The sequence below is a fragment of the Pongo pygmaeus genome, chromosome 23, assembly GCF_028885625.2.
Source record: "Pongo pygmaeus isolate AG05252 chromosome 23, NHGRI_mPonPyg2-v2.0_pri, whole genome shotgun sequence".
In the NCBI taxonomy this organism is placed as follows: Eukaryota; Metazoa; Chordata; class Mammalia; order Primates; family Hominidae; genus Pongo; species Pongo pygmaeus.
The window spans coordinates 30,047,707-30,073,405 of NC_085931.1; the positions used below are offsets into that span (position 1 = coordinate 30,047,707).

Below are 25,699 nucleotides of genomic sequence, written 5' to 3' on the forward strand. Positions count from 1 at the left end.
GGTTCTTTCCTCCTCCAGAAAGAGAATACTTAAGATGGACATTAGCTCAGCCTAAATGTATACTTGTGGTCCTACAAATTGGTCAATTTGATCCACGACCCCAAAAGGATAATCTAATAGTGGTTTAAGTTCTTCCCTCAGGTTTCTGACCTCTGAACTAGTTAAGGGGGCATTTCCAAAGCCAACTCCCTCTCCTCCTAGAAACACTTCCCTTAAGGGAAAAACGGTTGGGGCAGACTCTTTTGAGGAGGAGGGGAAAGGGAAGTTTTGAATATCCTTTTTACATTGTTCTATCTCACGTTGAAGCTTTCTTGGGGGAGGACATTCAGGTTGGGGACAGCCCCAAGAGTCAGGATTATAAGGAGGGAGGGTACAATGTGAGCAGGGGAAGGATCCGGGTGGCTGCTTGAGAGAAGTTAGGGGTATCTGGTGGAGGCAGATGGTCTAAGGGATCCCACATGGATTGCTTAGGGGAGAGGCCTTAGTTTCTATAGGGGATTTAGTTTCTGGCTTATTCTTACTAGTTTTAAGGGGGTAGAGGAGGACCGGCTCCTGCCACCAAGACACAGCAGAGTCTATTTCCTCTTGGGAAGCAGGACTTTTGCCATTTACATACTCTATTAAAAGTTGACAAATCCAACTCTCATTTGATCCAAACCTTGGCCAGAAAACTGAAGGTTTGAGAATAGGTTCTTTGGTCCAAATAAAACAATTCCCATATTTGATCATTTGTTGCTTTTTCTTGTGTTTAGTCCTTTCATTATCCCTCCAATATTTTAACATGAGACCTAGAAGGCTATCAGAGGGAATTGTGTTATCTCCTTTGCCCTTTGTAGTTCTTGTTTTACTAGGGCATTTCATATCCTGGAAGTTAATGGGGGCTCAATCTCTTGTATTAGAGATTTCATGCACTCCCGTCTCGGAGGTTAATGGGGGCTCAATCTCTCGTATTAAAGATTTCTTGCACCCTTTTCCCTGGAGGCTCAACCCCTGCTACTGGAGGTTTCTCGCTCTCCTTTCCCTGCTGAGTGTGTGTGGGGCTCAACCTCTCCTACTAGAGATTTCTTGCACCCTTTCCCTGGGGCTCAACCTCTTTTACTAGAGATTTCTTGCACCCTTTACTTTACTCCACACTCACTTTGCACTTAATTGTGCATCTCATTCACACATTTTCAACCTGCAGAATGTCCCAACCACCAAGGAAGTACTTCACTGCCCTAGTGGTTTTTCTTACCTTTGTGCACAGTTACCTGGTCGCCATGGTAATGGTAGGCCTTTTCTTCCTGTGTTGCTGAGAGTCTGGGTTTATTTATCATGCTGGGTGGGTCCTGATTCCTTACCCCTGAGGCCACTGCAATGAAGCAGTGGGATGCATCTCCTCCTAAGAGGTGATCAGAGGCCCTTCCCCAGAGGAGAATGGGAATCCCAGACGACCCCCTATTTTGTTAGAAACAAGAACTCGGAGTTACAAGGAAAATGAGCACTCAGACAAAAGATTTCTCAGCAAGGCAAACTTATTTCTGCAGAAGGGTGCCACTCGCACTTCTGACCACTGCAAGAGCACACCGAACAAAGGAGGGAAGCGTTTTCATCCCTAACGTGGTTAGTCCCTGCTTCTGTGTCCTGTCCCCATTGGCTGGAGTTGGACCACACAATCTACACTGACCTGATTGGCTACTGTTTAAAATTGAATATGGCTAATTAGGTGGGAAGGCAGAGGCTGTCCGTTATGGTACAAGGTATGTTTGGGCATGTCAGGGTGTGGCAAAGGCAGGAAGGGTAGTTTTGTGGGAGGGGCAGTTTACAGAATGGGTAGAAAGGAGTAAAAGAGGACTCTTTCTAAATAAGGAGGAGATGTGAGTTACAGATTGGGACTGGTGGGAGAAGTTGTTTACAGAGCAGGTAGCTTAGGAGAAGGGACAAGGAAGTTCATCTCGAGAACAAAGAACAATAAAGTCAGAAATTAAACCTTTGAAGAGGTACTTACTGTGTCTGACAGATTCACTGGAAATACAGAGAACCCTGGAAAGGAGAAGAAGAAGGTGCTGGCTGAGGTGAAAAAACAGAATCAATCAGCTTCAGCCTTCTTCAGTTCTAAGCATATCTGAGAGGTTCAAGAAAGAGATAAAAGTATGAGTGTCAACTTCAAGGACAGATGCAGAAAAAATGCCAATGAGTTTCCTGTTATAAAGCCCTTGATAATTAACTCAGGAGATTAGAGGGGAGAAGTGGGTGGTAGCAAAGGGAGAGAGAACCAAGAAGGGAATTCAGGAATCAGAGATGTGGAAGGGGAGAGGGTAAGGAGGGGCCACATTATAGGAAAGGCTGAAGGAGGTGCCTGTAAGAGTGTTGGACAGGAGCCAGAGGGAAGGTCAGGTTTGTTGTTTGTTTGCTTTTGTTTTTGCTCTCAAAGAAAGGGGAGTCTTTCCTAGCTTTGCTGCTGTCCTCCCTGGTCATCTCCCTCCATGGAGTGTGGGGTTCTTCTATCATCCAAGCTAGTAAGTTCCCTATGTCAGAGATTTCTCCTAGGTTCTTGCCTGCCAAGGGTTCTCCTTATTTTATACTAGTCTTATGGATATGTTGTTGTTTTTCTTATTATTATTAGAGACAAGGTCTCACTCTGTTACCCAGGCTCAAGTGCAGTGGCATGATCATAGCTCACTGCAGGTTTGAACTCCTGGGCTGAAGCTCTCCTCCTGCCTCAGCCTCCTTAGTACTTAGGGCTACAAGTGTACAGCACTATGCCTGGCTAATTCGTTTTTTATTATTTAAAAAAAAACTATAGAGAAAATATCTTGCTATGTTGCTTTTGGCTGGTTTCAAACCCCTGGCTTCGAGTAATCTTTTTGCCTCAGCTTCCCAAATTGCTAGGATTACACATATGAGCCTCCACTCCTGGCTGGACTTGTTATTATTCAAATATATATGTGGATTTTGTGTGGCAGGCACATGTGAGAAATGCAGAGATTGTGTCCTCACTCCAGACCCACTGAATCAGAATCTGCATTTTGTAAAATCCCCAGATAATTTGTATGCACAATAGAGTTTGGGAAGTACTGTTCTAACACATGCATAAAGACATTGACGTAGTTTTCAATATAAGTTGTTCCTCGTACCTGAATCTATTATGCTCCAGCAAACATGAGCGGGAAATTCTTGTTTCTCTATTTTCTGCATTGTGAAGTCAGGCATAATGTACTCAAGGCTTTCCATAGAAAATTGTAGGCATTTTGTTTGACTTCACTAAATCCACAGAGATGACCAGGAGCATTTTAATAATAGCCCAATATCACATCTTTGTCTGACAAGCAAACAATTTGAATTACCCCAAATTATAATTTTTCATTGGTATTCAAATAAAAATAAAATTAGCAACTACTCAAATATTTTACCCTTTCAAATAAATGGAAAACTACTTACATTAACATTAAATGACAGAGAAAAAAGATGTATAAAACCAGAGGAATGAGCACAAGGTTTGATAACCACTGTGAAAATATTGACAACAAAGATGAGAGAATGCATCCAAATGAAGAAATGTACTTCTATTGATTATCTGGGATAAGGTAGCTTTGCAGAGAACTTGGTGATTTTTAATACTTTCTGATTTCACATAATAGGCATGTATTGCTTTGAAAGTAACTCAATAAAACAAACTTTAGAAATATACAAAAGTAGAGTTTCTTCTCTTTACTCTTAGCTCAGAAAGCCCATACTTTGAAGATGCTTCTTTCTGGAGGAAATGCATTTAGCCTCAGCCTTTAGATCTGATCCAGCTGTTAGTGCTCCTTTTAGAATACAAAGCAATAAACTTCTGATTTTTTTTTGATCCAGCTCTTCCCAGATCATTCTCACATTTCCTCCACTTCAGGGCTTAAGCAGGGATAGGAATCAATTCAGATCCTTTCCTTCCCCTTTCTATGGCTGGTCCACATGTAGGCTGCCTTGAGAGCTGGTGTGCGTGATCATATGATCTTCATATCACAAGGGCCTAGGGTGGTTTATGTCTTGGTTCCTCTTCTGAGTCTGTCACTGTGCCAAGCACCACTATGGTGCAGTAAGCAATAGTACTCAGCTTTGCCTCTCAGGCTGCACACCCAAGAGTGTCTTGGCAGCTTTGCTCCCAAGGACTGAGCCTGAGAACCGGGCAGGGGTCCAGGAGTGTTTGTTACTTGCATGATAAATCAGTGTCCTGGGGGCTTGGCCAGGCTTCTGCTGCAACCAGTAAGGATAATGACCCCCATTGACTGCTCCAGTGCTGGAGCCACAGGTGAGAGTGACTGTCCCTCCTGGGGACAGAGTCAGTGAGGGTTCCTGAGTCACCACAGCCTAAGAATTCGACCCTGAAACAAAAAACAGACACATGTTAGGAATTAGAAAGGGAGACACAGGAATCCCTCCAAAGGCTGGTATTTGAAATCTCTATTAACCTGGGCAGCAAGTGAGGAGGTACAGGGGGAGAAGGAGAAGGAGAGGAGTCCAGGCCATGATGCTGATATTAGAAGGGACTCCTGGCTCCAGAGTTGGGGCTGGATTCTGATGGCTCTTTATGTCCTACTGAGCTCCCTATGTGGAGAGGGTGTGTTGTGTGGTACTTTATGCAAATCTTTACTACTTTTAGAACCACTCAGGTTCTTAGCCCTGAGAGCATCTACACTGTGAAGGGCCAGACCAGGGTGACTGTGTGCTGTGGATTTGCCGAGTGGGAGGAAGCAACTGCTCTAGCATTTTACATGAGCCAATGAGCAACTGTGCAGGGTTTATTAAGTTTGAACCTCTTGAGCTTCTTAAGATGCAGAAGACTCAGACTGCCCTGTGATGGCTTTCCTGGACTGAGAGTGCCTGGTCTTTCACTTATTTAACAAATAACAATTGATTTTTCTTTTTGACATTACCATGGTATTTCCAGGCCAATTCACACCAATTACTTGTCTATTCTTTGCTCATTCCTATTTGTACTACTTTTTCTTGCCATTGCTGAAATCCTGTCCCTGTGACTATAATTCAATTTTTGTATTACATGGTGTTATTTTTTATCTGAATGTTTTGAATGACTAAAGAAATTGTTTTAATGACCTACTGACTTTTTGAAACTGTTTATATTGAGCCTCATATTGGATAAACAGCTGTCTTAAGTGAGAATTTTAATAATAATTTACTTCAGAGAATTTTTAAAAAGAAAATAACCAAAGATTGAAGGTTTAAGTTTTATTGTTAATTCAATGGAAACTCAAGTGAGCCTTGAGGATGATCAACAAGGTCTACATAACAACCCCACTCTCACCCAGACCACCCCTTAAAAGCCCTCTGGACACCAAGCTTGGGTGAGCTTTCCTGGTTGGCTCACCCAGGAAATAGGTGTTTCATACATAGAATCACACATTGCTGTGAACAAAATGAAGCATTGTCTATTTCTCCATTGGGAGAGGATAACTGGGTGCTTGTGCTTGGAATTCTCCTGAACTCTGCCCATGTGCCTCTTTCCTTGAATTATCTTAATCTGTATTCTTTTGCTGTAAAAACTTGTATCAACAAATGTCACAGGTTTCAGGGAGTTATGTGAGTTTTTCTAGGGAATCATAAGAAGTGAACGGCTGTTGGGGAGCCCTTAGCTTACAATTAGTGTCAGAATTGAGAGTGCTCTTGGGAATCCTCAGAACTCACAGGTTCCAATATCACATTATTCTTTTTTTTTTTTTTAACTTCAAAGAAAGCTTTAATTTGGGAAGAGTTTCTCATTTTGTTAAAACTGCAAACAGACTTCTTATACAATTACACTTCTAGAGGTCTAGTAGTTTCAGAGATCTCAGTGTTCAAAGTTGTATTTCCAAATCAGTAATAGAACCAAACCCACAGCAAAAGGAAATCACTTTTAGATTGGTTTGGAATGTACTACCATTGATTTTACGTGTTCTCAGAAACAGCTTCACCACTTCTTTGGAAAACAGGTGGCATGGAGTCAGTGCCCACAGAAGAAAATGTCTTTAAATATGTTAGTTACTTGGACAAGATTATTCACTCCTTAGAAAATACAGTAAGATAACAAGTCCCAACTGGCAAGGTATGCAGTACAGCACCAGTTTTACAGAGGGATTACAAGATCTTGGGATGAGCAGTTGTTGGCTTATGGCACAGAATATAAGAGCAGTCACTGGAAGTGGAAGAAGAATGATGATGAGCAGGGTGTCTCTCACAGTCCTACTCAGCCTTTTAACTTGGTAAATGGATAGGCTATGTTCTGTAGCATCTTTGGGAGAACACTTAAGACAGTTCAAAAACAATAACAACAACAAAAGCCACCCAATATTATTCCCCAGAAAGTCCATATCTGAAAAGAAAGAAGGACCTGTTCAGGGTTCCCATGGAGGACTGTGCCCCCCATCCTCTTTTGTCTCCAGAAAATACAAGACATCAGCCAGAGTGTGCTCTACCACAGCATCCCAGCCCTTGTCACTCACAGGGCAGTAAGTGAGATTCTTTGGAGGATACTTGGAGCACAGTCCAAAGTTAATGGAAACTATGAAGCTCTTGTCCAGTGAGATGGCTGAAATTAACCCCCTAAAAATATCTTTTTAAGCCACATCTTGATTGACACCATTTTTATAAAATATTATTTTACTATGTGGAGTCTGTTTTAGACTCTTCCCTGCTTTAGCCACAAAGTCTTTTTCCACAAAATAAAAATAATTGTTGAACTTTATCAAAACCTTATCTTGGTAAGTGTCAGGCAATAACTTGGCTGTCTCTTGGGTTTTCAGGAAGATTAATATAAAATCCTGGGATGTCTCCCTGTCCATAGCTAAAACAGTAGTGTTTACCAGTGGACTGGTGGAACTTGATTCCCTTTTGCTCTGCCAAGAATAACTAAATTTATCATAACCTAAGGGAGCTTCATGGTTACCTTAGGGCTGAGATCAACCCAGTCTGGCAGTGGTGTCTGGTGGCATCTCATTCATGGTGAGTTCAAAGTACCAGGACCCTTTCCATATCCCATGAGAGGTCTGCACCATAAAGTAGACCTTCTTTCCAACCACAGTCAGCCAGCCAGTCACTGGAGATCTCTAACTGGGGAGCTTAATCATGTTGGTCTAACAAAACCTGTTCATAGAAACAGTCACTGTAGAGGTCTCCAGGAATAGGTTTTCTTGCCCAGCAGTTAATTTCAAGCTTCTGAGGACCAACTGTGTGAGGATCAGTCTAAGTTAGACTATACCAGTAGCCATCTTCATTAAATGTGTGATCCAAGGGGTGTGAGGAGGACAGCACTGAGCGGAAAACAAAAAGTCACTCTGGGCCTTCTTGGTGGTCCCTGTGGTCTCCCCATCCTGCTGTTTGCACTGAGCTCCTCTTCCTTTTTTCTGCTGCTTCCTGCTGCAGTTTCCGGACTCAGATTCCCACCGTAGACACAGCGCTGCTTTGGTTTTGGTTGTCATAAACAGGGTCAATGTTACCAAGACCTGATCCAAAAGTCCAAATCTGGGGTAGTGTTCTTTCCAGTCTTTACCCCCTGGATCCAGGTGTTCCTTTACCAAGAGCACATCTCTTTTTTTACTCATTGTTTTAACAATGTTATTCAGCCAAGTCATTTTTCCAGGTGTCTGAATGGTCATCATGCACTCCCAGTATTTATCAATAAATGGTATATCTTTATCTTTGGAGAACCTTGTCTTTGGATATTCATTCAGTGTTGGGGACTGCCATGCCTGGGTTGACCGAAGCACTAAGGGAAATTTCCTTCATGTTTGCTTGCTGCTGGATAAAATATGCCACTCTGATGGCATACTTTGCAATAAAAATTGTAGTTGATTATGACAGGTAGACAGGATGAGATTCTGTGCTAAATGTATCAACTGTGAACCATTTTGTACAAGAGCAGATGCCCCACTCCAGCTGGAGGGGCTGTTACTGCTGCCATCAGTTTCATCTCCCCCTTTTTGGCAGCTGCTGCATTTGCGGCTGCTCCTGGGCTGGGTCAGACACCCGCCACTCACATCTTGGTCACTCCCAGACTTTCTCACATTATTCTGAGTCACCTGTAATGAGGCGCTTCCAACTCTATTGGCCTCTTAAGATGCTGCAGGGCTGGCATAAAAGGAAGGGTGTCCCAAATACTCAGGCACACTCTCCTAATCCTGTATGTTTTGATTGTTCTTGGAAGAGAGACTACACTGAATATAAATCTTCCTCTTTTGGACAGTGGTAAATTATTCAAACACAAATTTCATTATTTTAACCATTTTCAAGTGTATACTTCAGTGTCATTAAGTAAATTAACACTGTTGTACAACCACAGTACGAACATTTATCTCCAGAAATTTTTCATCTTCCCAAACCAAAACTTAATACCTGGAAAACATCATTCTACTTCTTGTCTGTATGGATTTGACTACTCTGGATACCTCATGTAAGGGCAAGCAAATAACATTTGTCCTTTTGAAGCCAGCTTATTTCTGCTGGCATGATGTCTTTAAGGTTCATCAATGCCATCGCATGAATCAGAACTTTCTTTTTAAGGTTGGATACTATTCCCTTGTGTGTGTATACTATATCCCGTTTATCCATTAGATGACACTTGGGCTGCCTCCACCTTTTAGCTATTGTGAATGATGCTCTATGAACAAGGGTGTACAATCTTCTCTTTGAGATTCTACTTTCAATTATTTGAGGCACATACCCAGAACTGAAAATTCTGATAAAATGGCAATTCTATGTTTAATTTTTTTGGGGAAATGCCATAAGACCTCCACAATGCATGCATCACTTTATAGTCCCTCCAGCAATGCATAACAGTTATAATTTCTATACGTCTTTGCTAGATCTTGTTATTTTCTATTATTTTGGTAATGCCATCCTAATGAATGTGGAGTTGTATATTATTGTGGTTTGATTTTCACTGGCCTAATGATTAGTGATGCTGAACATCTTTCCATGTGCTTATTGCCCATTTGTAGATCTTCTTTGGAGTCTACTCAATATGAACTCAAGTTTTTTGCCCATATAATTCAGATTGTTTTCATTTTTGTAGTTACTCTCAAGTGGTAGGAGTTCTTTCTACAGTCTGCGTCTCTTATCATATGCAAAATTTGCAACAATCTTTCCTATTCTATGATTCAAATGTTTGCTCAGTTGATAGTGTCCTTTGATGCCCATAAGTTTTACAGTTTGATAAAATCCAATTTATCTATATATATTTTTTCTATTTTTTTCTGTGCTTTTGGTGTCATATTTAAGAAGTCATTTCCAAACCCTATATTGTGAACCTTCTCCCTAATGTTTTCTTTTAAGATTTTGACAGTTTTGGCTCTTCCATTTGGGTCTTTCATCCAGTTTTCATTCATTCATCTAGTGAATATTCTAGTGGATATTCATCTAGTGAATATTCTAGTGGATATTCATCTAGTGAATATCCAGTTTTCTCAACAGTATTTGTGAAAAAGACTGTCCTTTTCCACTAAATGGTCTTGACAACTTTGTTTAAAATTATTTGACTGTATAACTAAGAATTTTTTTCTAGGCACTCAGTTCTGTTTTATTTGTCAGTATGTCTGTCTATATGTACCACTCTGCTTTGATTAGTGTAGCTTTGTAGTATGTTTTGAAATTGGTAAGTGTGAGACCTCCAACACTGTTCTTTTTTTACAAGATGATTTTGACTATTTCGATTCTCTCAATATTATATATAAATTTTAGGATTAATTTTTTTCTATTCTTTTTGTTTGTTTGTTTGGCTTGCACTTTTTAAAAAATATATACTTCAAGTTCTGGGATATATGTGCAGACCGTGCAGGTTTGCTACATAGATATACACATGCCATGGTGGTTTGCTGTACCCGTCAACCCATCATCTACATTAGGTATTTCTCCTAATGCTATCCCTCCCCTAGCTCCCATCCCCAACAGGCCCTGGTGTGTGATGTTCCCCTCCCTGTGTCCATGTGTTCTCATTGTTCAACTCCCACTTATAAGTGAGAATATGCAGTGTTTGGTTTTCTGTTCCTGTGTTAGTTTGCTGAGAATGATGGTTTCCAGCTTTATCCATGTCCCTGCAAAGGACACGAACTCATCCTTTTTTATGGCTGCATAGTATTCCATGGTGTACATGTGCGCCATTTTCTTTATCCAGTCTATCATTGATGGGCATTTGGGTTGGTTCCAAGTCTCTTTTCTATTGTGACTAGTGCTGCAACAAACATACGTGTGCATGTGTCTTTATAGTAGAATGATTTATAATCCTTTGGATATATACCCAGTAATGGGATTGCTGGGTCAAATGGTATATCTGGTTCTAGATCCTTGAGGAATCATCACACCGTCTTCCACAATGGTTGAACTAATTTACACTTCCACCAACAGTGTAAAAGCGTTCCTATTTCTCCACATCTTCTCCAGCATCTTTTGTTTCCTGACTTTTTAATGATCTCCTTACTAACTTGGAATTTTGACAGAGAATGCGATGAATCTGTAGATTCCTTTTGGTTTGTATAGCTAGCTTAACAATATTGAGTTTTCCAATAAATGAACAAAGGATTTCTTTCCATTTATTTGTGTATTAATTTCTTTTTGCAATGTTTTATAGTTTTCAATGTACAAGTCTTTCACCATTTTGATTAATATTATTCTTAAGTATTTTACTCTTTTATCTTTATTTATTTGTTTATTTGAGACATTGTCTCACTCTGTTACCCAGGCTGGAGTACAGTGGCAGGATCTTGGCTCATTGCAACCTCTGCCTACCATACTCAAGTGATTCTTGTGCCTCACCCCCAAGCAGGTGGGATTACAGACATGTGCCACCACACCTATCTAATTTTAAATTTATTTATTTATTTATTTTAGTAGAGACAGGGTTTCACCATATTGGCCAGACTACTCTTGAACTTCTAATCTCAGATGATACCCCCAAATCAACCTCCCAAAATGGTGGGATTACAGGCATGAGCCACCATGCCCAGCCATATTTTACTCTTTTGAATGATGTTGTAATTTGATTTGTTTTCTTAATTTCATTTTGAGTTGTTTCCTGTTTGCTTGTTTAAGTATAGAAATATAAGAGATTTTCTTTCTTTCTTTCTTTTTCTTTCTTTCTCTTTCTTTCTTTCTTTCTTTTCTTTCTTTCTCTCTCTCTTTCTTTTCCTTTCTTTCTTTCTTTCTTTTTTTTTCGCTCTCTCTCTCCCCCCACTACCCCCTACCGCTTTCTTAGAGACAAGGTCTTGCTTTCTTTCCCAGGCTGTTCTTGAACTCTTGAACCCAAGAAATCCTCCCACCTCAACCTCTCAAAGTGCTGGGATTACAGGCGTGAGTCACCATGCCTAGCCATGAGATGTTTTTACGAGGTGATTATGTATTATAAAACATTACTGAATATGTTTAATCATTCTAGTAATTTTTTGTGGGACATTCAAGGGCATTTTACATATGACATTATGTCATCTGAAAACAGAGATTTTATTTTTTATTTCTAATTTTTATTCTGTTTATTTCTTTTTCTTGCCTAATTACTCTTGCCAGGTCTTCCAATACTGTTTTTAATAGAAGTGGTGAAAGTGTGCATTGTTGCTTTGTTCCTGATATTACAAAAACCTCTTTGGTCTTTTAGATTGCATATGATGTTAGCTGTGGGATTTTCATAGATGGTCTTTACTGTGTTGAGGCGGTTTCATTCTATTCCTAGTTCATTGGGTGTTTTTACCATGAAAAGATGTGGAGTTTTGTGAAATGATTTTCTGTAGCCAGGGTCTTACTGCATTACATCTGGAAGAGCCACTCTGCTCTATACCCACCCCTACCTGCTCCACTGTATACCTGGTGTTAGAGAGGAATAAGTACCTTGTGTTCACCAGGGTCCAGGGGCCACTCAACTAGACCCACAGTAGAGGTCATGTGTGTGAAGGGGTGGGGGAGCTGAAGAGGCCCTCATGGGTACAACTGTGGACTCTGCTTCAAGTCATAATAGCTGTAGATGTAGACTTCTTTGTAGATGTTGACTGGGATGGAGCTATCCCTGCTACCCTGGACTCAGACATGGGCAAGGGGTCCAGGGAAAACAGAGGCATGGACCAGAATCAGAAGCAATAAGGTGAGGGGACTAGGCTCAGGTTCCTGTGAGTAGTTGGGGGTGACTATTATAGCAAGTCACCCCATTTGCCCCAGAGTTGGTGGTTGTGTTGAAGAGTCTCTCAAGGAAGCCAGTTTCTCCCTCACTCTGACCACCTCCTGCTGATGGCCTTTCCTGTAGATTGATCAGGAATGAATCCTTCATAACTCCCAAATTTAGGAGACCAGCTAGAGTTCTATGGATGGCCCCAGAGTTTCCATTAATGAGTTTTAGATGAAAGGGAAGGATTTGGAACTCGAACTGGCTCTCCACTCACCAAGGGTGACCTAGCTATGGCCAATGCTGAGTGCCCAATTTGCCAGCAGCAGAGACCAACCCTGAGCCCTTGATATGGCACCATTCCTTGGGGTGATCAGCCAGCTATCTGGTAGAAGGTTGATTATATTGGAAATTTTCCATTATGAGAAGGGCATAGGTTTGTCCTCACTGATATAGACACTTATTCCATATATGGGTTTGCCTGTAAGACTATCATCCATGGACTCATGGAATGCCTTATTCACCATCATGGTATTCCACACAGCATTGTTCTCATCAGGGCACTCACTTTATTACAAAGAAGTGCAGCAGTGGGCTCATGCTCATAAAATTCACTGGTCTTACCATATTTCCCATCATCCTGAAGCAGCTGGATTGATAGAACAGTGGAATGGCCTTTTGAAGTCACAATTACAATGTCAACTAGGTGACAATACTTTGCAGCGCTGGGGCTAAGTTCCCCAGAAGGTGTGTATGTTCTGAGTCAGCATCCAATATATGGTACTGTTTCTCTCATAGCCAGGATTCATGAGTCTAGGAATCAAGGGGTGGAAGTGGAAGTGGCACCACTCACCATCACACCTATTGATCCACTAGCAAAATTTTTGCTTCCTGTTCCCGCGACATTATGTTCTGCTGGCTTAGAGGATTTAGTTCCAGAGGAAGGAACACTGCCACTTGGAGACACATCAATGATTCCATTAAACTGGGGAAGTTAAGATCACCACCTGGACACTGTGGCCTCCTCCTACCTTTAAGTCAACAGGCTAAGAAGGGAGTTACAGTGTTGGCTGGGGTGTTTGGGACAGACTATCAAGATGAAATCAGTTTACTACTCCATAATGGAGGTAAGGAAGAGTATGCATGGAATACAGGAGATCCATTAGGACATTTCTTAGTATTATCATGCCCTGTGATTAAGGTCCATGGAAAACTACAACAGCCCAATCCAGGTAGGACTACAAATGAATCAGATGCTTCAGGAATGAAGATTTGGATCACTTCACCTGGAAAAATATCCACAACCTGCTGAGGTGCTTGCTGAAGGCAAAGGGAATACAGAATACAGAATGGGTGGTAGAAGAAAGTAATCATCGATGCCAGCTGTGGCCAGCTGCAGAAATGAGGAGTGTAATTGTCATGAGTATTTCCTCCTTCTTTTGTTAAAAACATGTTTGTGCATGTATACCCTTGTCCTAAGAAAATATCTTCATGTTATTTCCTTTCTCCTTTATCATGTGACATAAGATTTATTGACTTCACATCAGCGTTTAAATATTGTTAACTTTATGTAACAGTATTTGGGTTGGGGATTGATGTGTTTCTGTTTGTATGAATAATAGTTGTATTATGTTAGGTGTAATTATGACCTTATTATTGTCTTTATTTGAAGATTATGTGTGATCTCAGAAGATATATATGGGTTGAAGTTGACAAGGGGTGGACTTGTGATGAGTAATACTGAGTGTCAACTGGATTGGATTGAAGGATAAAAAAGATTGATCCTGGGTGTGTCTGTGAGGGTGCTGCCAAAGGAGATTAGCATTTGAGTCAGTGGGTGGGAAATCCATGCCCACCCTTAATCTGGGTGAGAACAATCTAATCAGCTGACAGCATGGCTAGAAAATAAGCAGGCAGAAAAATATGAAAAGAGAGATGGGCCTAGCCTCCCAGCCTATGACTTTCTCCCATGCTTGATGCTTCCTGCCCTCAAACATGGAACTCCAAGTTCTTCAGTTTTGGAACTCGGACTGGCTCTCCTTTCTCCTTAGCCTGCAGACAGCCTATTGTGGGATGTTGTGATCATGCTATATATACACACATTCCATTAGTCTGTCCATCTAGAAAACCCTGACTAATGCACTAATTCACAGGAAGGAGAAAGAGGAAATTTTTCCTAAATTATTCTTTGTAGCCAGTGTCACCCTCATACCAAAATGAGGAAGGACATAACAAAACCAGAAAACTACAGAACAATATCCCTGATGAACATAGATGCAAAAATCCTAAACAAAATACTAGCTAACCAAATCCAACAGCTATCAAAAACATAGTCTACCATGTTCAAGTGGGTTTCATACCAGGGATGCAGGGATGGTTTAACATATGCAAGTCAATAAATGTGATATACCACATAAAGAGAATTAAAAACAAAAATCACATGATTATCTCAATGCATGCAGAAAAAGCACTTGGCAAAATCCAGCATCACTTCATGGTTAAAAGCCTTTGCAAAATTGACATAGAAGAGACATACCTTATGGTAAGAAAAACCCACTATTTCAAACCCATAGTCAACATTATACTGAAAGGAAAAAAGTTGGAAACAATTCCCCTGAGAACTGGAACAAGACAAGAATGCCCACTTTCACCACTTCTATTCAACATAGTACTGGAAGTCTAAGCCAGAGCAATCAGACAAGAGAGACAAATCGAGGACATCCAACTTGGTAAAGAGGAAGTGAAACTGTTGCTGTTGGCAGATAATGTGATCATATACCTAGAAAACCTTAAAGACTCATCCAAAAACTCCTAGAACTGGTAAATAAATGGCCAGGCACAGTGGCTCACGCCTGTAATCCCAGCACTTTGGGCGGCCAAGGCAGGCTGATCACAAAGTCAGGAGATCGAGACCATCCTGGCTAACACGGTGAAACCCCGTCTCAACTAAAAATACAAAAAATTAGACGGGCATGGTGGCAGGCGCCTGTAGTCCCAGCTACTCGGGAGGCTGAGGTGGGAGAATGGCATGAATCCAGGAGGTGGAGCTTGCAGTGGGCTGAGATTGCACCACTGCACTCTAGCCTGGGCGACAGAGCGAGACTCCGTCTCAAAAAAAAAAAAAAAAAAAAGAACTGGTAAATAAATACAGCAAAGTTTCAGGATACAGAAGTAAGGCACACAAATCAGTAGTTCTGTTATACAATAACAGTGAACAAGCTGAGAATCAAATCAACAACTCAATCCCTTTTACAAATAGCTGCAAAAAAATATACCTAGGAATATACCTAACCAAGGAGGTGAAAGACCTCTACAAGGAAAACTACAAAACACTGCTGAAAAAATCATATGTGATTTTTTCATCCTCTGCTCATGAATGGGTAGAATCAATATGTTGAAAATGATCATGGTGCCAAAAGCAATCCACAAATTCAATGCAGTTCCCACCAAAATATCACCATCATTCATTACAGAACTGGAAAAAACAATCCTAAAATTCATATGAAACCAAAACAGACCTGCATAGCCAAAGCAAGACTAAGCAAAAGGCACAAATCTGGAGGCATCACATCACCCAACTTCAAACTGTACTCTAGTATAGTTTGACTCTATAGTCACTAAAACTGCAAGGTACTGGTACAAAAGTGGGCACATAGACCAATGGAACAGAATACAGAATCCAGAAATGAAGCCAAATAACTGATCTTTGACAAAGCAAACAAAAACATAAAGTGGAAAAAGGACATCCTATTGAACAGATGGTGCTGGGATAATTGGCAAGCCAAATGTAGAGGAATAAATGTAGAGGAATAAAATCTTCATCTCTCACCTTATACAAAAATCAACCCAAGAAGAATCAAAGACTTAAATTTAAGGCCTGAAACTGTAAAAATTCTAGACATTACTTTAGACAAATACTTCATGACCAAGAACCCAAAAGCAAATGCAACAAGAACAAAGATAAATAGATTGGACTTAATTAAACTAAAAACCTTCTGCACAGCAAAAGAATCAGCAGAGCTAACAGACAGCACACTGAGTGGAGGCAAATCTTCACAATCTATACATCCAACAAATGACTAATGTCTATAGTCTACAAAGAACTCAAACAAATTATGAAAAAAAGCAGTCCCATCAAAAGATGGACTAAAGACATGAATAAACAATTTTCAAAAGAAGATATACAAATGGACAAAAGACATATAGAAAAATGTTTGACATTGCTAATGATCAGGGAAATGCAAATCAAAACCACAATGTGATACCACCTTACTACCACAAAAATGGCCATAATCAAAAAATAAAAATAATAATAGATGTTGGCATGGATGTGGTGAAAACAAAACACTTTTACACTGGTGGTGGGGAGGTAAACTAGTACAGTCACTACAGAAAACAGTGTGGAGATTCCTCAAGGAAATAATAATAGATGTACCCTTTGATCCAGCAATCTCATGACTAGGTACCTACCCAGAGAAAAAGAAGTCATTATACAAAAAAGATACTTGCACACGCATGTTTATAGCAGCACAATTGTAAAAGCATGGAACCAGCCCAACCGCCCATAAATCAACAGGTGGATAAAGCAAATGTGATGTATACATACACATACCATGGAATATTACCCAGCCGTAAAAGGAACAAAATAATGGCATTCACAGCGACCTGGATGGAACTGGATGCTGTTATTCTAAGTGCGGTAACTCAGGAATGGAAAACAAAACATTGTATGTTCTCACTTATCAGTGGGAGATAAGCTGTGAGAACACAAAGGCGTAACAATGATACAATGGACTTTGGGGACTCAGGAGAAAGGGTAGGAGGGGTGTGAGGAATAAAAGACTACTCATTGGGTACTGTGTACACTGTTTGGGTGATGAGTGCGCCAAAATCTCAGAAATCACCACTAAAGAACTTTTTTATGTAACAAAGCAACACTTGTCCCCCAAAAACCTATTGAAATAAAAAAATTGAAAAATAATCAAAAAGAGAAAAATCACTAAAACCCTTAAAAACCCAAATAAATCAGTAAATAAATAAATATATAAATAAATGAAAGATGAGAACCTCTTCCACTCTAGAGAGAATCAGAAGCAAGAGATGAAGAAGCAAGAATCCCGACAAGTCATCACAGACTGTCCTGTCACCTTAGATGAACATTGCCCCTAAAGTTTGACTTGGATGCACAATAAATTCAAACTTTAAAATAAATACATAAATAAAATCAGAAAAAAATGGCCTAAGGACCTTCAAAGATAGTAATGAGCCCTCTACGAGATGGGCACAATGCAGCAACAACAGCGAGAATCTCAAAAGAAGTGTGCAGACTGAAAGAAGCCTGAACAAATGGGAAGATAACGTTTGATAACACTGATACATTCCAGAAAAGAGAAACCAAACAGTAGTGACAGAGGCAGATCTGCAACTTCCAAGGAGGGTGGTGGGGGAGGGAGTGAGGTGACAAGGGTCATGAGGAGCTATTGGGGTTGGTCACAAGTTGTATGTTGTATAGCTCCCGGTGGTGGTGATGTTTTCGAGAATCCAGAGAAATGCCAAAAATTGTCTAATTCCCTATTGTAAATATGGGTGGCTTATTATATGTGCATTATTCCTACATGAAAGGAGTTTTATTAAAAAAAAGAAGAGGCTGGAGAGAAAGGAAGCACAGGGATTCACACTGAGGAGCAGGGGGAGGAAGACACCACTCTGGAAACTCCTGGAAATGGGAAAAGGAGGATGATGGCGACACAGGTTCCCCATCAGAGGTGGGTCTGTGACAACACAGCTGGACCTGCCACCTCAGCCCAGGACTTCAGTGCAGAGACCCTGTGTCCCAAGCTGCAGGGAGCAGGATGTTCTGTTTCCTGGATGTCCTGTTCCTGACTCTGAGGATGAAGGGGAGGAGGAGCCTCCATTCTCAGACAGGGCCCTGGATGCCCCTGGACCCATGAAGGAAGCTACAGCAGCAGAAGCCACAGGCCAGTCCTGAGCAGAAGCTGCTGCGGCTCACCCTCCTGGCAGAGGGGGAAGGGGGTTCTTGTGTCACTTCCCCATGGGCCTGGAGCATTGTGGGACCACTCAGGCTGTCATCCCATGCTGCACAGTAATAATCAGCCTCATCCTTGGACCGGAGCCCACTGATGGCCAGGGAGGCTGAGGTGCCAGACTTGGAGCCAGAGAATCGGTCAGGGACCCCTGAGGGCTGCTGATTATTATCATAGATGAGGTGTTTGGGGGCCGTTCCTGGGAACTGCTGGTACCAGTGTACATAATTACTTCCGATGTTGGAGCTGCTTCCAGAACAAGAGATGGTGACCCTCTGCCCGGGGGTCCCAGACGCTGAGGGTGGCTGAATCAGCACAGACTGGGCCCAGGACCCTGGAAGTGAGAGAGACACAGACATGGTGATTGACAAGAGACAAAAGGAGACAAGAGGAGAAAGCAGGGCCCCATGGGCTTCCCAGGGCCCCTCTCTTGGTCCCCATCCTGTCACCTGCACAGTGAGTGAGGAGGGTGAGGTGGAGAGGGAAGCCGGCCATGCTGGAGATTGTCCTGAGTCCTGGCTTCTCTACCCACAGCTGAAGCTGAGCTTCCCCCAGATCTCTCCCTCTCTTCATACTCTGAGAGGGGGAGAGTCCATCCATGCAAATCAGACTCCCGGTTTGTGACCCCACCCTGAGCCCTGGGTCAGGCTCCTTGGTTTGAGTATGTCAGGGGGTGGCAGGGGTGGAGCTTGGTGGTCCCAGGGGGTGGGGAGGACACAGGACACAGCTGTCAGCCCTGAGCAGAGGACATCAGGCAGGGCAGGTGCCTGGTTCTGCTCTGATTAACCCCAGTCTTCTCAGAAATGGTCCCCAAGCGCCCCCTAGTGTCCAGACTAAGGCAAACCGTTCTATGATCAGGTGACCAGAGCCTCTGAGATTCACCGCTGCCTCCACCCTGCCCCGGTTTCTGGCCACTGCCCCCACTCTCAAGTCCCGGCCCAGTAAGGTGGCACCTGTGTCTCCCTCCTGTGACCTCAGGGCAGTCTTCACGCTCTACTGGACTCCTCAGGAGTGAATCTGTCCATGGCTCTTTGGCTGTACATTGTAGAGGATTCAGGTGATGTCTACACAAAGTCCTTTTATTTCAGGATCAAGCCCAGAGCGGGGACCGGCCCCATGGACTCACTTCCCACCAGTGTTTGACACCGGGTCCTCTCCTCTCATGTGGCTTCTTCCTGGTGGCCAGGGCTCCACTTCCTCTGTGGATCCTGCTGCGCTGAGGAGAAAGGGAGCTCTTCCCTCTGGGATGTCCTGGGGAGGAATTCCCAGAGGGTGTTTCTGGTAAATCGTTGTTCTCCCTCTACTTCCCCAGATTTGCAGTCATAGTCATCTGGATACTGTGACCAGGGATCTTGCCTAGGAGTCTGTCCTCCAAGCACTGAATGCCAGTCTGTGGGGGATCTTGGCAAATGTCTTTGGAGGGTCTCACTTATGAGCAAAAAGAGCAAAGATGCTCAGTCTTTGAAGATGGGAAGAATTAAAATTTTAACTTGGTTTGACAACCAGAGTCTGTCCTCAGGTGAGTCTGATATGTGGTAGCTCTTAGCATCGAGCACCCCAACTAGGATTTCCAGGGAAATATTATGGTTCAAATTCAGTAGTGAGTGTTGTGGGGGTGGCTTGAAGATGATGGAAATTATTCATCTTTGATCTGTAATGACATCTAGAATCTAATAAACTGAAAACAATAAGCTTAAGAAAAAAGATAATTCTGTTAATCAAAATGAAAAATGAAATAATGTCTATGACTTCATGAGTTCTGGCATGATACACCCTGGGCTCTTAACAAATATTTGTTTGGGGAATTTTATGGGGATGGAGGAAAACAGCTGGATGGTTATGTTGATATTTATATACTGGTGAATGTATCATCAGGCAGTTGCAATACAATGAGATTATGTATTTATTTATTTATTTATTTATTTTGATCCGGAGTCTTGATCTGTTGCCCAGGCTGGAGTGCAGTGGCACCATCTCGGCTAAATGCAACCTCCACCTCCCAGGTTCAAGCAATTCTCCTGCCTCAGCCCTCCAAGTAGCTGGAAATACCAACGCGCGCCACCATGCCCGGCTAATTTTTGCATTTTTTTAGTAGAGACGGGGTTTCACCATGTTGGCCAGGCTGGTCTCCAACTCCTGACCTTGTGATCGGCCCACCTCGGACTCCCAAAGTGCTGGGATTACAGGCGCGAGCCACGGCGCCTGGCCACAATGAGATTTTAAATGCTCCATTTAAACAACCAAATAGTGAGATTTATTGCAGGCATTTAAATAAAACCAATCCGTATATGTAACTGAAATAAAATGGATGCTGTGTTTTGGGATTGCATTTCAAGTGTGTCAGTGTTTTAAATGTTCCTTTTAGTGTAAGCCATGTTCCTTTACATAATTTTCATAGTTTTTATAAAAAGTTTATTGTGTTTATATAACACATCAGGCATATTGTTTTATCTATTTCCAAGTAGAAATAAACTATTAGAGCTGGGTTTCACTTCCTGTTTCTTCTCATTGCTTTTTCTTTGATGATGCATAGATGTTCACAGTGAATTTTGTTTTCCTTTCCTCCCACGTTAATGAACAAGGGGTTAGCGAGACTGAGCAGAGTCTCACGTACAGGACAAGGCTGCCCATGGCCCCCTCCCTGCCCACGGATGCGCTTCCTGGTGGATGCCCCATCAGCTCTTAGGCTGAGGGCACAGAGAGGAGCAGATCCACAGCTAAGGAACCTGGACACCCAGAGGATCTGGAAGGAAGGGGCAACAGTTGCGACAGTGAGCTCTGGACAGAAGACACTGACTGTGGATTTTTTATGTGATTCTCCTCAGGGACCCTCACAGACAAACCAAACCCCAGTCTCTACGTGTCTTCGCAGTGCCGGTCCTTCCAGGTCCTCTTTTGTCACTGCCCTACGCCCCAGGCCTCCTCCTCCTATGAGTCACAATGGACAGTCTCCTCTTCAGGCTGCACCCTCCTTACCACATCTGACCCCACACCCATCTCCTCATTCCTCATAAACCATCCCCTGCTCACTTCCATTAGCATTTTTACATCATTCTAGGATCACAGCCTCCCAAGGATGTCTCTGCAGGATATCCATGTTGCAGAGAGCTCAGACCTTTGACAGGACCACTGTGCCTGGGCCACCTAAGGCTGAGCATCTCTCTTGCTTCTCTTCTACACCAGCTCTAGGCCAAGCCAGATCCAGACCTCTCAGAATGCTGAGCCCACGTTTTCTTAAGCGTCAGACTTCCTCTCTCACATATGGGTCTTGGGTCACACAGGCTGGATTCTCCTTTCTTGTCATCTTTCCCACAGTTTCAGAGCTCAGGAAATGGTCAGCACACCTGCACCAAAACGAGAGGACACCTGTGGCACCAGGCCAAATGCTCCTGGACTTCTGGGTCACACTGGCTGGATTCTTTCTTGTCATCCCCACCTCATCCACACCTACCATGTGTGGGCAGCTCCTTTTGCTTCTAGAAACAAGTTGATTCTGTTTCCATTGGGGAGACCAGTAAGAAAAGGAGTTATTGTCACTGAACCCTTGCTCTGCCTTAAGTAACACAAGTGACAGCAGAAGTCTTGGCATGAACTGGTGTTGGTCACAGGCAGGGATAAAGGAGGGATGGGGCAGAGAGGATGAGTGGGGAAGATCTTTCTCTCATTTCCACATGGAACGGGAACCCTTGGTAACATAGAGTCAGGATGCAGCTGTGTGACAGTGATAACCAGCCAGTCCTCAGGCTGGAGCGCAGAAGTTGTCCAGGAGGCTGTGGGAATAAACCCAGAGCAGGAGAATCAGGCTTGGACCCATGAGGGACAATCACTGATGTCCTAAGTCACAAAATTAGGGGCTCTTTCTGGGAGGGAATGCCCAATGTTTCTGCTGCTCCCCATGCAGAAAAAGGTGACATTTAGATGGGGGCCTTCTCAAGAGTTTCCTGGGGAGGAGTCACTTGAAGCAAACCGTATCTGTACCCAGATGTTCCACAGACTCACCACTAGAACCTGACTCAGTGAGAACCTCCAATGGTGTAATAGAGAAGAAGAGAACACAGGCCCTGAGAGATCAGGAAACCCACCCTCAGCAGTCCCCATGATCCTGAGTGGGATGAGCTGCAGGAAAGTCAAATCCATGGGACCTACTTCCCACGTGGACAAGGAGCAGCCTCAGCCTTGTCTCAGCCATGGTGGAGCCTCCCCTTGACTCTCCTCTCATGTCCTACATAGAGGTTTACTGGCCTCAGGCCCCCAGTTACCCTCAGACCTAACCCCATCTCCTGACATTGCCACTGAAATGCAGGTTCCCAGGACTGAGCCAGGTCAGCACTACATCTGGAACTCCGTGACCTGCGTCCTCATGCAGCATTTTGTATTTGAGTGCCTTGTTCCTGGGACACAGTGAGCCTCAGACAGCCCTGAGCACAGACTACTGGGGATGGAAGGGGAGGTCTCTGCTTGTTCGCTGGAAGAGCAGAGTCCATGCTGCAGGGGACTGTTCACCTGCTCGATGTCCCCAGGCTCTGACCATGATGTGAGCTAGGAAAGGCTCATTTTGCTTCTTTCAAGAACAAAAGTCCAGCTCCACAGGCACTGGTGTTAGCACATATGGACAAGCAGCCAACACTTCAGGGTCATCAGGTGCTTTGGTTTTGTTTTGTTTTACTGAGACTTCGGAAGAATGGATGGGAAATTGAGAGAAGAGCCTTTTACAACTAGAAAGTCATTTCCAAATTTAGTTTGTCCCTTGGCCGGTTATTTTAAAATTTAAAAAGTATTACAGAACAAGACCCAGATCAGGGTGAGGTTTTCATCCCACTTCCCCGTCTGTGTGTGTCACTGTGAGAAGTGCTGCTGTGCCAAATCATACAGTAATAGTCAGCCTCATCCTCAGACTGCAGCCCAGAGATGAGTAAAAGGCCTGCATTGGCCGAAGCATCTTTGGATCCAGAGAAGTGGTTGGGGACTCCAGAGCCGTGGCCCTTATCTGAGTCTGAGTAGTAGTTCAGGAGATACCGGGGAGGATTCCCTGGCTTCTGCTGGTACCAGAATATCCTGTAGCTACCAACGTTGATGCCACTGTGCAAGGTGCAGGTGAGTCTGGCTGATGCTCCAGGAGACGCTGAGAGGGAAGTTGGCTGAGTCAGCACAGGCTGCGAGAGGGAAGCTGGAAACACAGGCATTTATAGGCTTTAAGGCAGAAACCAAGGTAATATTTTTTTGGTGATCTTTGACACAAGAGTCAGAATCAGGCTGTGTGGTTGACCCTGGTCTCTGAGGCCTTTTCCTACCTGTGCAGTGAGAGAGGAACAGGAGGAGGAGAGGAGTCCAGGCCATGGTGGACACAGCCTATTACCCCGCAGTGGGACTGGACTGCTCCAGGCCTCCTTTTCTTCCCACCCTCTGCAGAGGAGGGGCGGCTCATGCAAATGTGTTTCCACCCAGGGATTGCCAGGCCCCTCCTTGAGACCTGGGGATGCAGCTCAGCTCTCTGCAGACTAAGCAGGAGGAAGCTTTGCTTTTCTTTTTGCAAGGCCCTGGGAGGAAGCACCTGTTGAGACCATACACAGTTCTCTGCTCAGGGAACTCTGCCAGGCCAGAGGGGACACAGCTGCCGAGTCTCCATCAGTGAGCGCAGGGCCCAGCCCCAAGGCCTGGATTTCTTGGAGTGAATGCTCCTTACTGAGCAGCTGTGTAGGAACCACAGGGTAGCCTCACAATATCTGATGCTGGTCCCAGGACACACACTTTCCCATGGCTCAGAGACTTCAGAACCCGCTGGTCTCTGTAGCTCTTTAGTCACTGTCTGTATTCACATATCCATGGTCTGATTCCTAGACACTGCTTCTATCATGCTATGCATTATTACCGTGATTTCTCACTCCCAGAAGTAGTCTTGGTCTGTAGGATGTGCAGCCATGTATATATATAACTTTTATAGGTGTCAGCACCCCTGCATGGCATTCTAGAAAAATCAAATTGCCCACATGTGCCATCAGGGTGGGCATCATGAAAAATGGGTCAGCTGAGGAGCTAGGTTGAAGGGCAGCTAGGGGTTGTTCAAAAGGACAGTGAATAATGAGAATTTTCCAGGAAAAATAAATGATCCAATACATGTTAAAAGCAGCAATTTAGCAAAAGTTATACATCTAATGGTTTCATATGTTTTATAGAGATTTGACTCAATTTTGTGATGTAGGAACATTAAGAGATTTTGTAGACTTTCCTTTACCAGTGAACAGTGTGACATATATCTCTGTTTTATGAGGTTAGCCATTATCTCCCTAAGTAAAACGTCACTTTCTTCACAGTTGTGTCATATTTTTTGGTAAACAATTTGTCCTAAATGTTATACAATTTGTTTGTATCTTGATATTGCCACCTTTACTTTTTTACTGGATGCTTTCAGGTTATTTGAAATATCAGTATTTATTTTACCTGCAAAGTGTTTTTGCAAGTATTGAATGCCAGAGGAGACAAAGGCAGAGACCTTTTACTCTTGTGCTAACTGTGCAAATGGCCCCTGGATTTCTAGACTCACAAGGTACTTTAGTGAATAATCTAGAATCAGGATCACTCACTTTTCTCAAGCACTCTCTCCTCAAGGCATATGGAGAGAGATCCCTCATATAGATGAGGCAGGGAAGGTACTACCTGGCTTAAACCCCTTCAGTAACTCATCATTCTTATTATAAAATCCAAATCCTGTGGCCTCTGAAGCATGCCCTTCACACTGGCCCCTGCACACACCCACAGCCCAACTCACAGCCCCACCCTTGCTTTTAGGGCTCCAGGCTCACTCACTTCTCTGTCCTGGGAAACCCTGAGCTCCTGTCTTTTCCATGTTCTCCACACCAGCCTCTCCTCTGCCTGTTGGGAGAAGATGGGCTTCTACTCAAAGTCAGAGTATAAGCTTACATTTTGTCCACATTGCACACCTGTTAAAAGCACAACAGTTACAAACAAGGATATTTTAAACACTAGTTAGCATGAAAACTTTTGAACCATACAAATATACACATACTTTTCTAATGAATTGTTTGCACCCATCAGCCAAATTTGACCATCATCAATGTGGTTCATCTTGTTTAATTTTTCAACCCATTTTACCCACCTACTTACTCCTTCGCTAGGTGATTTTTACAACAGATCAACGAAGCAGTAAAATATAATTGGTACATAAATTAACAAATATATACATTTGAAGTGTTCCATAATTTTTGTGAGTTAAAGCAACACATTCCAAGGACTCTCACATTAATTGATCTGTTTTTTAATCATCTATGTCTAAAGTTAATTTGTTGCAGTAATTGGGAAACTGAAGGAAGCACAATGAATGTTAACAATTTGCAGATGCAGGGCTCACAGCATTGCATATTGGATTAGAATAAAGTCCAGTTGGGCATCTACATTCCTAATTATTTATTGGCTGTACCCACTTCTCCTCGGGGAGAAATATCTCTTCTGTGGACACAGAGTTCACAAACCCATCATTCTTCCTTCAAGAATTTCCTCATCAAAGTCTGCTATGGGACTTGGGGTTGATGAGTGTAATGTTTGA

At 42.9% G+C, this 25,699-nt stretch overlaps 1 pseudogene and 2 gene segments (V, D, J or C); all 3 read right to left on the reverse strand.

Annotated features, from left to right (window-relative positions):
- Window positions 1–6,350: 6,350 nt before the first annotated feature.
- LOC129023688 (set1/Ash2 histone methyltransferase complex subunit ASH2-like) lies at window positions 6,351–11,880 on the reverse strand (annotated as a pseudogene).
- Window positions 11,881–18,011: 6,131 nt separating this feature from the next.
- Window positions 18,012–18,678, reverse strand: LOC129023690 (immunoglobulin lambda variable 1-47-like). The segment is given in 2 exon segments: window positions 18,012–18,472; window positions 18,588–18,678. Coding segments are annotated over 2 exon segments (507 nt in total).
- Window positions 18,679–22,934: 4,256 nt separating this feature from the next.
- LOC129023691 (probable non-functional immunoglobulin lambda variable 5-48) lies at window positions 22,935–23,481 on the reverse strand. The segment is given in 2 exon segments: window positions 22,935–23,305; window positions 23,430–23,481. Coding segments are annotated over 2 exon segments (417 nt in total).
- Between the last annotated feature and the right edge of the window lie 2,218 nt (window positions 23,482–25,699).